Here is an 11,268-nt window from a genome sequence, read left to right as displayed (position 1 = left end):
GATGAGGTCTCGCCAAGTTGCCCAGGTGGGTCTTGAACCCGCGGGCTCAGGCAATCCACTCACCTCAGCCTCCCAAAGGTGCGGGATTACAGGCTGAGCCACCGAGCCTGGCTTTTTTTTTTTTTTGAGTTGGAATCTCACTCCTTGTCTCCCAGGCTGGAGTGCAGTGACATGCTAACGGCCACCTCAGCCTCAACCTGCTGGGCTCAGGCGATCCTTCCACCTTAGCCTTCCAAGTAGCTGGAACTACAGATGCATACCACCACACCCAGCTAGTTTTTGTGATTTATTGTAGAGACAAGGTCTCACCAAGTTGCCCAGGCTGATCTCAAACCCCCAGCCTCAGGAATCCCTCTCGCATTGGCCTCCCAGAGTGCTGGGATTACAGGCTGAGCTACCGTACCCCACTGGGGCTAAGATTCTTAAACATCATAGAAGTGAAGATGAGCCTTGGAGCCTTTCTTCTGGCACAGCTCCCTACTGATCTCTGGCACATTCCAGCCCTGGAGCAGGAAAGGAGTAGACAGATACGGGAACCTATGTCTTTTCTCTTAAATGCTTGCTCTATGGTCCAGAAAAGAGTCAAAAGAATCCATGGAGAAGGCAGAGTTAATGTGTTGGGGAATATAGAGGACTAAGTCCAGAATGACAATTGGGTACTCTCTGAGCTGCTTCCATTCTAAAATCATCTGCTTTTCCTTTTTCCCAGGATTCAAGGCATGGTGGAACTCTCAGTGACCTGGGAAAGCAAGGTGAGGTACTAGGAAACCGGGTTGCTAAAGCCTCTTTTTGGGATGGGTCGTGGCACTCCTTCCCACCCCGTTGCTATGGGTTTAAGACTGAGCTATTCAGCCTTGCTGTTTGAGGGGAACCCTGTTGATTGGGGAAGTAGCCATGAGATAAACGGGCCTTCTGGAGAATGCTGATCTAAAGGTTTCTTCTCTGGGCTCCTCTCCAAAGTGAGATCAGTGAAGGCTCTGGTCATCACCATCTTCAACTTCATTGTCACGGTGGCAGCTGCCTTTGTCTGCACTTTCCTTGGAAGCCAGTATGTCTTCACAGAAATGGCCTCAGTAAGTAGGCACTGGGAATGGCAAGGTGCCAGAGTACGTGTGTTAGTGGGTAAGGGAGGATGTGTGTGAAAGTGCCTTACACAGTTAGGTATTGAGCAGATATTAATGTGGTAAACAAGGGGAACATTGGAGCTTTCCAGCAGTCATGAGGATAGGAAATAACCCCAAGAGAAGCCAGATCCTCTTTTCTTCCCCTCCCTCAACTTAGAGGCTGGGTTAGAGGCTCTCCATCCTCATTAAAGGTGCTGGGGGCTGCAGAGCTGGTATTGGCCTGCATCTCCTAAGTCTGGTTCTCCTCCTTCTCAGCGGGTGCTGGCTGCATTGATCGTCGCCTCGGTGGTGGGTATGGCTGAGCTGTATGTCATGGTGCGGGCAATGGAAGGCGAACTGGGAGAGCTGTAACTGGGCTTCATCATCAAAGTCCAGAGAAGGTTTAGGGGGCTCCAGGCTTCCAGCTGCCAGTCACTGACTCAATTAACCCATCAGGCAATTTGTACTCAACTCCAGTTAGTCAAAGGACCAGGCCAGGCCGCCTGCTGTTCCTGTGGGGAACCCCATCTTCTATGAATTTCTAGAGGAAGCAGTGGAGGAGATTCAGACAGCCACACATCTTTAAAACTGAAAGAACTGGTCTGTCAGCACCTTCTCCTAAATCTGGTGCCTATTTACCTTCTTCAGTCCATTCTGGACACTGCTGGAGCTAGAGTTTTCCCGTCAGGAGTGAATGGAATCCAGGCCTTCCCAGAAGTAGACCATACTGCCTTGAACTTGTCCAAGTGCACATATTGATCGCTATCCTTTTCTACACATTTTTGATGCACACCCATAATTGAGTTCAGAAGTCTCCAAGAAAGCAAAAAGAATCCTCTTTCTCCAGTTTTGTTGGAAGAAGAACTGATCAGAGGACAAACATCAAATAAGAGAAAGATAGGATGGTGAAACTGAAAGCAAGGAAGCTACCTTTTTGGAAAAGGAAATGGTATTAGGCCCCATTTCCAGAAGACAAAACAGACTCTGATAGAGATTAAATGACCAGCTATGACCCTTACTCTGTTCAGTGGGGCCAAAGTCTCCTATGTTGTCCTGAAGTCTCTGTAATGTTTTACCTTTTGAGAAATTAGGAGTATGATGATAGAATCTGTGTAATGCACTTAAAAGGGTATCAGCCTTAGTTATTTATCCAGTAAATATTTATTGTATCCAATGTGTTCTTATTTCAAGTACTATAACAACATAAATCACAAAGATTTTAATAGTTCTAATTGTTTAGGGTCTGCTCCTAATGGTAGACTCTTTTTGTTCACTGTATGTACTCCTGTAGTCTTTTTCCAAAGCACTTTTCTGTTTTTATAAATTATATACCCATTAGCTCAGTAGACATTTCCTCTATAATGTTTGCCAGTTTCTGTTAGTTGGGGGAAGTGCTATCTGTGAGAAGAAGAAATAGGTGACATTTTATAACCTGATAACCTGAACTATTTAAGATTGTGCTAAAAAACCACAGTGAAGCTTTGTGGGAATTTATGACTGTTTACCTGTGTCTGCATTCTAGGTCGGGATACCCACATATCCTTAAGCTTAGATCTCCCAGGTGCCTGGATTTAGATGGGAAGTTTTCCAAATATTAGATAAAAAACAGGCCTTCTCAAGCAGATTGTAACCCTAGGGCATCCATCTCACTGAAATTAAGGTCATTTCATCCTACTCAGCATTCATTAGGATGGGATCCGCACCAGATCCCAACCCGCTACTCACAAGCCTACAGGATTCTGTGGCATTGAGCACTTACCGAAAGCTAACTTATTTGGCCAAGCATTGTGCAATCTTCTGGGTAAAAAAAATCTAATTCCTGCCTAGTGAGTAATGAGAAGGAAACTGCCATTGTGCAAGGTGGGTTCTGTCTGCAAGGGCAGAGTTAGAAACAGAAATCAAATGGCCTGTCCTAAAGTTCTCAGCTTGGAGAAGGCAGCTCTCTTCTCTCAGCCACTTCTTCTGCCTCACCATACCATACTTTCTCCAATTCTACTGGGTCCAGGGAGTGCTTGGCAGTTCAGAGAAACAAGAAGTTTGGGGCCTTCCCAATTTCTCACAGCCTCCTGTATGGAGAGGGAGAAGGAACTAGCATTTGCTGAATTTTTACAGTGTCACACACCATGTGAAGCCATTGACCTATATTATGTATTATTTTTTACACCCTAAAAAAAGGAAACAATTATCATCTTCATTTTTCAGTCACATAGAGTTTCAGAGAGTTGCCACAGTTGCATAGCAACTGTGAGTTCAGTGAAGATTGATTGCAAACTCCTTGCTTTTCTCTCCAAAGCAGAACAGCTCCAAAAAGTGGATGTAATATCCTGAAATCAGTGGGACTAGGTGCAGGGGGTGCCAGCGGAGGCTGTCATCTCCCCAGACTGTCAGAGCCCTGAGTTCTTCAATTAACTTTCCCTCTAATCCCAGCAGAACCCTGGGTAATATCTCCCACCCAGAATCTGTGTGTGGAACCTGGCCCTATTTAGGGATTAGGTGATGGAGATAAATTTTCAAGGCAAACAGCCTTTGTCCTCATTCATTTGCAGTGCACAACAATCCAGATTAAGGTACAGAGTTGGGGCTTTATTTGGAGATTAGTTGGTATTACAGATGATGGTGATACCAAAACCCCATGCTGCTGTGCCCCTCCTCCACCCCAAATCTGTCAGGTTGTCTCCACAGCCCCACGTCAGAGGGCAGCCAATCTGGTCTTTGTGAAAATTAAATCAACATAAGCCCTGGGCTCCTCTTTTTACTTTATTGCTTTAATATCACTCCCTCTCAGATCCATAGTTCTGATTAATTTGAACAGGTGGTAGGGGATCAGGAGAAGGGGCACTGAACCATGAAAGGGTGGGTCTCCAGCAGCCTAGGAGCAGCACTCTCCTCTCCTAGCTCATTTAGCAGTTAGGTAATGGCTGGAGGGCCCTCAGGAGACAGGCGGCTGCCCTTTCTTCACAGGGTGGAGGTCATCGGCTGGGGTGAAAAGAACTGGAGTCCAGTCCTGGCAGGAGAGTTGGGAAACATGGCCCCTACCTCATCCTTCTGAAGGTACCTCCTGCCAAGACAATGGGCATATGCCCCAGGAGGGGCCAGGGTGCTGGGTAGCATGAGCCAGGCTCCAATCTGCATAGAGCTGGCATCTAGGCTGGCCTGGAGGCCATTGGGAGGGAAGGATGCCCAGACTAAACTCCCTTCCCATGAGAGAACTACCTTGTGTAAAAGAAGAGGTCAGGGGATCCACTTCTGATGTGTTCAGTCCTAGAAGGGACTAAAGGAGTGGGCTACAGGAGGACTCTTACAAGTTCTAGATTAGGTGTGGTCCACATTGGTGACAATGGCCGAGGCATAAATGAGGTCAGACAGGCTGCCCAGTGAGGTCTGGGGAGTAACTCGCTCCAAAGAAGGGTGGACCCCTGAAACCCCAGCCGGTCCCCATGAGGCAGTGGCTTTAGCCCCTGCCCTGCTCTGCCCTGGATCCAAGCTAGGAGCTGGACAGGAGGCATGTTGACATGTTGAGGTACACTGTGCCGTGCCAGTGGAGGATGGAGGCTGATCCGGCTTCCAGGGCTCCCAGGGCTGCTGGAGGGTGTCTGGAAGAGAACAGGAGCTCTGGGGGGTCTCAGGTCTGGGACTCAGACCACCTAACTTCCTGTTCTTGATTCTCTTGGCCCGGCGGTTCTGGAACCACACCTGCTAGGGAAGAAGAAGAGGTCTACTCTGGCTCCAGCATTCCCTCCACTCAGGGACAGGGAAAACAGACCCTGAAGGCAGGCTACCCAGAGAGGAAGGGTTAGGGTTAGGGTTAAGTTGAAGCCCAGAAGTTGGCTGTGTGAGAGTACTCCGAGCCAGAGAGGGGGTCCACAGCTCACCTGTATCTTGGCCTCAGGAAGGCGGGTAACCCGGGCCAAGTGCTCACGGGTGCCGATGTCAGGGTAGGGCCGAGCTGCAAACACCCGTTCCAGCTCCAGTAGCTGCCCTCTGCTGAAGGTGGTCCGCTTTCTCCGGTGGGGACCCAACCTACTGGCACGGTCTGTGGGCCAGGGTGGGGATCAAGCTTGGACTTCCTGCAAGAATCTCCACCCAGCCTCAAAGGCCTCAACAGACCCTGAAGCCCCTGCTCCCAGCCCTCTTTACCCTGCCCCATCCCACCCTGCCCCACATCCTCACCCTGCCCACCCTTTCCACATCAGATCACCTGCTGGGGATGCCTCCACAGGGCTGGCCATGGAGCTGGCAGATGGCGAGGAGCCAGAGGGCCATGTCAGGACTGTGACCACACCAGACCTCTCCATTTGGGGTTTTATCCTGCTCAGGGTGGCTGGCCCCGCCTCCAGGAGGGGAGAGGTTTAGAGTTCAGCTTGAACAAGGTAGAGAAGTCCCAGAGGAAAAAGCGGTGGCCAAGGGCAGGGTTGGGTGGGCAAGGTGTAGCCCCTGCCCCTCCAGGGCTTCACAAAGAAAGCTATTTGCTGCCTCCCTCCTCAAACTTCTAACTCCGGAAGTCTTTACCTGTAATCCTATATTTCATGAAAAGCCTCCCAGAGTTCCCTTCAGAAAGCGAAAGAGAAGTATCATCCAGTGCTCCCAGGGTATCGCTGCTCCTTCTGGAGCCCTCGGTGTCCTGCTCCTGGCTGCCTTCAAGGGAGAGTGGGTGGAGTCCTACCCCACAACTGAGGACTGGGCTAGTGAGACTGAACAGGATGAGAAGAATGGTTGGGTGAGAGCAGGATGAGCGGGAGTACCTGCTCTCAGCAGGGCTGGGAAACAGATGTCACCACCGGATCACCCTTTTCTCTGTGTTAGAGCTCTGCCAGCATCTAACCCATAATCTGGCCCCTTGAGAGCCCAGATGGGCTTCCTGGACTCTAGGAACCTGGAACCAGAGGAGGTTCCAAAAGTATAGTGTGATCTTCCTTGAAAGTCTTCTGGGCCACTTTTCTAACAGAAGGTTAGAAAAGGTTTTTAACTTTGTATTTACTTCCTCCCTCTTCTATCCCTTCTGACCTCACTGCCCACGCCCACCCCCCATGCCCAACCCTAGACAGATTTCAAAGAAAGGCTCACCCTCTCAGTAGGTTTGAAGAAGCACAGTGACTGAGTTCCCTGGGTGCTCGAGAGCCTGAGCTAATTGGATTTCAGACTCGGGGTAAGCAAAAAGTCTGAGTTAGAACCTCACCACCTTATGCCTCTTCTCTTTCCTCCAAGATCCTAGTCACCTCCAAGAGGCAGGGAGGGGTGGCTTGGAACTCACATCTTCAGAGGGGTTCAAGTGCCTGCTTAGCTGCTAGTGGGTTGCTGGGGGTAACATAGCTCCAGAGGAAGGGTAGTTATCAGAAGGCCCTCCCCAGCCTGAGTCCAATGTGGGCTGCACACAGTGAGGCTCTTCTCTGTCCGCCCCCACTGACCCATTTTGATAGCCCAGCTTCCCCTCCTTTACTCAGGCAGGCATCTATCCATTCCAGTCAGGACAGTAGTCTTAAATTCAGGGCGAAGGGATTTTTATTGGGCTGGGAGGAGGAGGTTGCGGGAAGGAGCTGCAGCAGGCCCAGCTGTGTGAACTCTGACTCCTACAGGTGACCAGGAGCTGGGCAGCCCAGCCAGTACTGCGCGATAGGGCGTGGGTATGGAGGGTCCACAGTGTCCACCCTCCGTGTGCGGAGGTTAACTCGGTAGTACTTGTCTGGAAGAGAGGACAAGACAGAATGCAGAATGTGTGAGACCCAGCCTGGCCCTGCCCACTCTTGCCTTGAGAAAAAAAAAAAAAAAAAAAGATCAGGATCTCCCCAGGAAGGGAAAGTGAACAACCACAATGCAGCTAAGGTCTCTTGGCCTGTTTTTCTGCCTGCAGGCTGTGTTCAGCTCATAGGGACCAGGGACAGCAGGGAAGGTCCAGGCTAGGCCAGCTTCACAGGTGGCAGTGGCTCCTACCTCCCGAGAAGAAGAAGACGCTCTGGATGGGCTCACAGGTGGCAGGCACAAGCCAGTCCATCCCATAGTCATCATAGTTGTAGGTTCCTAGCCCGCTCTCCTCACTGGAGAACCAGGACAGCCAGGGAGAACGGGATAGCCGGCGGGAGTTCTGGCTGCGGCCACGGCCACGGCCACTGCGTGAACGGTAGCCTTTGCGGCTGCGACGCCTGGACTTTTGTTTCTTGGCCAAGGAGGAGCGGGGTGCTGAGCCTGAGATGTAGATGCGGCCAGCCATGGCTGCATCCACTTGCCCCGGCACACCATGCCAGTCTCGGCTGATGAATTGGGGCTGACTGGTACCACCTATGGCAAGGAAAGAGTTAGGGGGGGGCCTCAGAGGCTCAGGCCCTGCCCCCTCCAGTGGGGCCTTTGGAGATCATCCATTGAACCTTGCCCAAAGACACACAGCAAGCTAGTGACAGAGCCCAGTACCCAGGCCTCTGACTCTCTGTCCAGTGCTCTTTCCCCTGCACTCCATTCACCATGTCCCAGTATCTCCACCCCACCCCCAGCCCTCCCTAGACTCTTCAGCCATAGCCCCTCCCTCTGCTGGCTGTGCCTTTGGCTATGCTAGGCAAAGTCCAAGGTGTGGGGTCCAGGTGGAGCCAAGCCTCCCCCCTAGGGTCAACAGAAGCAAAGTCTGGCCTGAGCAAACAGCTCTTGATCAATAGCCCCCTTCAGCCAACCCAGCCCTGACCCAAGGGGACTCCAACCCTCCTGAGGGGAAAGCAAGACTTGCCCTCCCTCCTTACCAGAGGATCTGCCCCAGAAGAGACTCTCAAAGATGTCCTCCCAGCTGTCCCGCTGCAGCAGGGCAAAGTGCTCAAACACAGCCGACAGGGAGCTACCTTCACACTCCTCCCGACTGGGCTGCTGCTGGAACTGGTACTCCCAGTACTGTTTCCCTGAAGAGCAGGGTGGTGGGAATCATTGGGATGGGCCTGAACAAAGCTGGAGAGCCTGGAAGCTGTTGAATTTAGGAGCTCCCGGCTTGGGGCATGGGCACACGCTGAGGTCTGTCCCCAGTGATGCATAGAAGGAGACCCAGACTGCTCCACGTCCTCCCTATTCTCCCCCCACTCCCTGAGTACCCTTAAAGAAGTAGACCCGCTCCCGGCCACTGTAGCTATGAGCAGGCAGAGCCAGGGCTGCATCCACGTCGTCCGGGATGCCACTGAAGCCTTCAGAGATGTTTCGGGGGTAGTCAGGGTCTAGGACACCGTCCTCAAAGCGCCAGTACTGACTGCCCTAAAAAGTAGGGAAGACCAACAGGAGTATGAAGGCCATTGGCTGGGCACAAAAACAGAGTCTTCTGCCCCAAGGTGGCCATCCCCTGCCTGCTCCAGGTTTGCCACCCAGGACCTGGAGCCTCGGACTACCCTGTCCTCCCAGAGCCCCAGGCCTGGCACCTTGAAGAGGTAGGTCTTCCCCTGACAGTTGATGCGGGTGAAGGCAGCATCAATGGGGCCCTCGATGCCCCAGACGTCTCGGATGAGCTTGGGGTACCCAGGCCTCACTGCCTTTTCGTCTAGCTCATAGCAGTACTGTCCTAGAGTGGGGGAGGCTGTGTGAGGGAGGGGACGCTCCTGGGGCAGACCCCCACCCCCAGGACCAGTCCCTGGAGTCACCTCGGAAGGCAAAGAGGGAGCCATTCTTGAGGTCGGTGAAGGCATCAAAGGACTTCCCACTGCACAGCTCCTCTTCTGCTGGGGACTCGGAGGTCACCTGAACAGTGGTCTCAGGCCTTGAGTCTACTCGCTCAGGCTCTGAGGTGCTCATCTCAGGCTCTTGGGTACTCGCCTCAGGCATAGGGTCTTCTTCCTCAGGGTTCAAGTCAGGTGCCTGCTGAGGATTCCTTTCAGGCTGGGCTGACGTGTCAGGGATCGAGGGGCCCTCTGGCTGTTTGTGGACAGTGGCGTTGTTTTGGGTCTCCTCATAGTCACCAAACCCATACTCATCTTCTGGCAGAGTGAACACATCTCCACGAGTCACTGCGGACAGGGTGGATGGAAGTGAGTCTCCAACTGCAGAGGGGACCCCAGCCCCACCCACCTGGCCCCTGAACACACCTTGGGGCTTGCACTCGGCCATGTAGTCGGCGCAGCAGCTCTGGTAGTAAGAGCAGAGCTCATCACACTGACACTTCTTGTCAGCGTTGAAGCCCTCAGTGCAGCGGCCCTTGCATGATTCTATGAGGAAGGGGTGTCAGTTGGCACAACCAAGCCCAGGCCACCCTCACCCACCCTACCTTGACTCAAACAGCCATCCACACCCTCCCGCACCTTGGTCAGCCAGAACAGCCCATGCCAGCAGGACCAGCATGAGAAGAGGTCTCAGGGATGCCATGGTAGAGCCTCTAGCTGAGTGCCTGGCCAGCTTGGCTCTGAGCTCCCTGAGGTCTCTGCTCTGAAGCCTGCAGATGGGAGGGAGAGGCGGAGACAGGGAGGGAGGGAAGGCGGGGAACTAAAGAAGAGGAGCTGCCCTTCCTGCTGCTCTGTTTGCTCAGCCTCCAGCCCATCCCCCAGGTCCCCCACTGTTACAGTAAAGGGTCACATTCCTGGAACCCTGGGCCTGGGAAAAGGGGAAGATAGGACCCTTGCCAAACTCAGGGTCATCAGGTCATCAGAAGGGGGAAATAGCATGATTTGGAGGGCAGAAAGAAGGCTCACTGGACAACAGCTTTCTCTCTCTGAGTCTTAGTCTTCTTTTCAGTAAAGTGGGATTAATAAAACCTTGCCTCATGGAGGTATAAAGACCGATTACACAAACTAGAACAGAAAAAAAGTCCAGTAGCTGGAGTAGCCCCAAAAGCACTCTCCAAAAATGGTTACTGATCTGTGATTTGTTTGATCAGACACATCCCTGGCTGTTGCTCATCCACCCATTTTTTATTTAGGGCAGCAAAAAAGGATTGGGAGAAGAAATGGTAAGCACTCTGGGATATTGTCTTTTTTATCATAAAAGAACAAAGTTTCCCTTCTGGGTTCTTCGCTTGGATGTGTCAGTCTCCCCAAGCTGATCTTCTCAGACAGGAAACTGAGTGAATATTAACTCAATTGGACTGGATTTGATTTCTGAGGCCTTCCACTAATTCACCTAACCTGGGCAGGCCATACCCTGTCCCCACCCTCAGTCTCCCCATTTTTAGAGTGGGATTGCTCAGCACACTTTGAGATTCTCATGAAAATTATGATCCCTCTATCCAGAAAATGCCCGCTGGCACAAAAGAGACTGATTCTGTGCCCTATCTCAGGTGTCCGCAGACCTTCTGAAGTGCTCCTACCACCTGAAGGAAGTGCTCCTGAGTTTTCAGCTGACTTTTTTCTGTTCTGTAATCAGAGGGGAGGGTGACTTTGGCCAGTCTCTTCTCTAATGGGCGTCAGTCGCATGTAGAAGGAAGCACTGATTCCTACCCCATAGGGATGTTGGGAGGCTTAATGGAGAAACAGGCATAAAGCGCCGTAAGCGCTGTACAAGCGTTGTATTATGATTGTTTTAGCCACCAGTAGGGGAGAGGACACACTAGTGTTGTGCCCACGTACAAGCGTCACCCAGGGAAAAAGAGACTGTCCTCTCGCCCTCCACCCCCTTCCCCTCTATCCAGCACCGGGGACGGCGGAACGCAACGAGGGGAGGAGGCGTGGCCCGGGCGGGCGTGGTTGGGGCAGGCTTGGAGTGGGACTGCCCGGGCGGCGGGGGCGGAGCCCTTGGAAATTCAGGGGCGGGGCGTCGGCTCCAGAGAACAGCAGCTCAGGGGCGTGGCCGCTGCCGAGCATCTCATAGCCCTGCAGAGCCCGAGTCCAAGCGCGAGCCGCGCTTTGTTCCGGCCGCCGCCTCCTCTACCCTTCCACATCTGGGTCCACCCTCGCCTCTGCTCTCCCTACTTCCACCCACTCCCTGCATCTGGGTCTGCCGCCCCTAAACTTCTGGCCGGCGCCCTTGCCTGCTACCCTTCTCGCCATCCCTCCCTCCTGCATCTTCTTCCCCCTGGTCCCCTTTTGGGTCCGCCTTTTCCCAAGATCGCGGTCTCACCAGCCCCGCCCTCAGGCCAGGGATGTCCCCCGCAGCCCCGCGCCCATGGTCCTGACGCTGCTTCTCTCCGCCTACAAGCTGTGCCGCTTCTTCGCCATGTCGGGCCCACGGCCGGGCGCTGAACGACTGGCGGTGCCGGGGCCGAATGGGGGCGGTGGCGCGG

The 11,268-nt window shown here is 53.0% G+C and overlaps 3 protein-coding genes across 3 annotated transcripts in view; 1 reads left to right on the top strand and 2 right to left on the bottom strand.

The window, feature by feature from the left end:
* The window catches only part of TMEM199 (transmembrane protein 199), a 6,177-nt gene extending 3,736 nt beyond the window's left edge, over window positions 1-2,441 (top strand). The window contains exons 5-7 of the mRNA XM_008066727.2: window positions 710-752; window positions 961-1,073; window positions 1,380-2,441. Of these exons, the coding sequence (XP_008064918.2) occupies window positions 710-752; window positions 961-1,073; window positions 1,380-1,475 (252 nt within the window). The 3' untranslated portion in view covers window positions 1,476-2,441. The remainder of the gene's footprint in view (window positions 1-709; window positions 753-960; window positions 1,074-1,379) is intronic.
* Window positions 2,442-4,415: 1,974 nt separating this feature from the next.
* On the bottom strand, window positions 4,416-5,356 carry SEBOX (SEBOX homeobox). Its single transcript, XM_008066714.1, has 3 exons — window positions 5,302-5,356; window positions 4,976-5,136; window positions 4,416-4,796 (listed from the first exon to the last, which is right to left on the bottom strand). Exons 1-3 carry the CDS (start codon window positions 5,330-5,332, stop codon window positions 4,416-4,418), a joined length of 573 nt encoding a protein of 190 aa, XP_008064905.1. The 5' UTR covers window positions 5,333-5,356.
* A 1,223-nt stretch (window positions 5,357-6,579) lies between these two features.
* Window positions 6,580-9,583, bottom strand: VTN (vitronectin). Its single transcript, XM_008066715.2, has 8 exons — window positions 9,356-9,583; window positions 9,143-9,262; window positions 8,702-9,064; window positions 8,483-8,622; window positions 8,165-8,321; window positions 7,826-7,978; window positions 7,032-7,376; window positions 6,580-6,783 (listed from the first exon to the last, which is right to left on the bottom strand). The coding sequence occupies exons 1-8, from the start codon at window positions 9,417-9,419 to the stop codon at window positions 6,671-6,673; spliced, it is 1,455 nt and encodes a 484-aa protein (XP_008064906.1). The 5' UTR covers window positions 9,420-9,583; the 3' UTR covers window positions 6,580-6,670.
* Between the last annotated feature and the right edge of the window lie 1,685 nt (window positions 9,584-11,268).

The sequence above is a fragment of the Carlito syrichta genome, unplaced genomic scaffold, assembly GCF_000164805.1.
Source record: "Carlito syrichta isolate Samal-C Ts95f unplaced genomic scaffold, Tarsius_syrichta-2.0.1 Scaffold309091, whole genome shotgun sequence".
NCBI lineage: Eukaryota > Metazoa > Chordata > Mammalia > Primates > Tarsiidae > Carlito > Carlito syrichta.
This window is presented reverse-complemented; position numbering and strand designations above follow the sequence as displayed.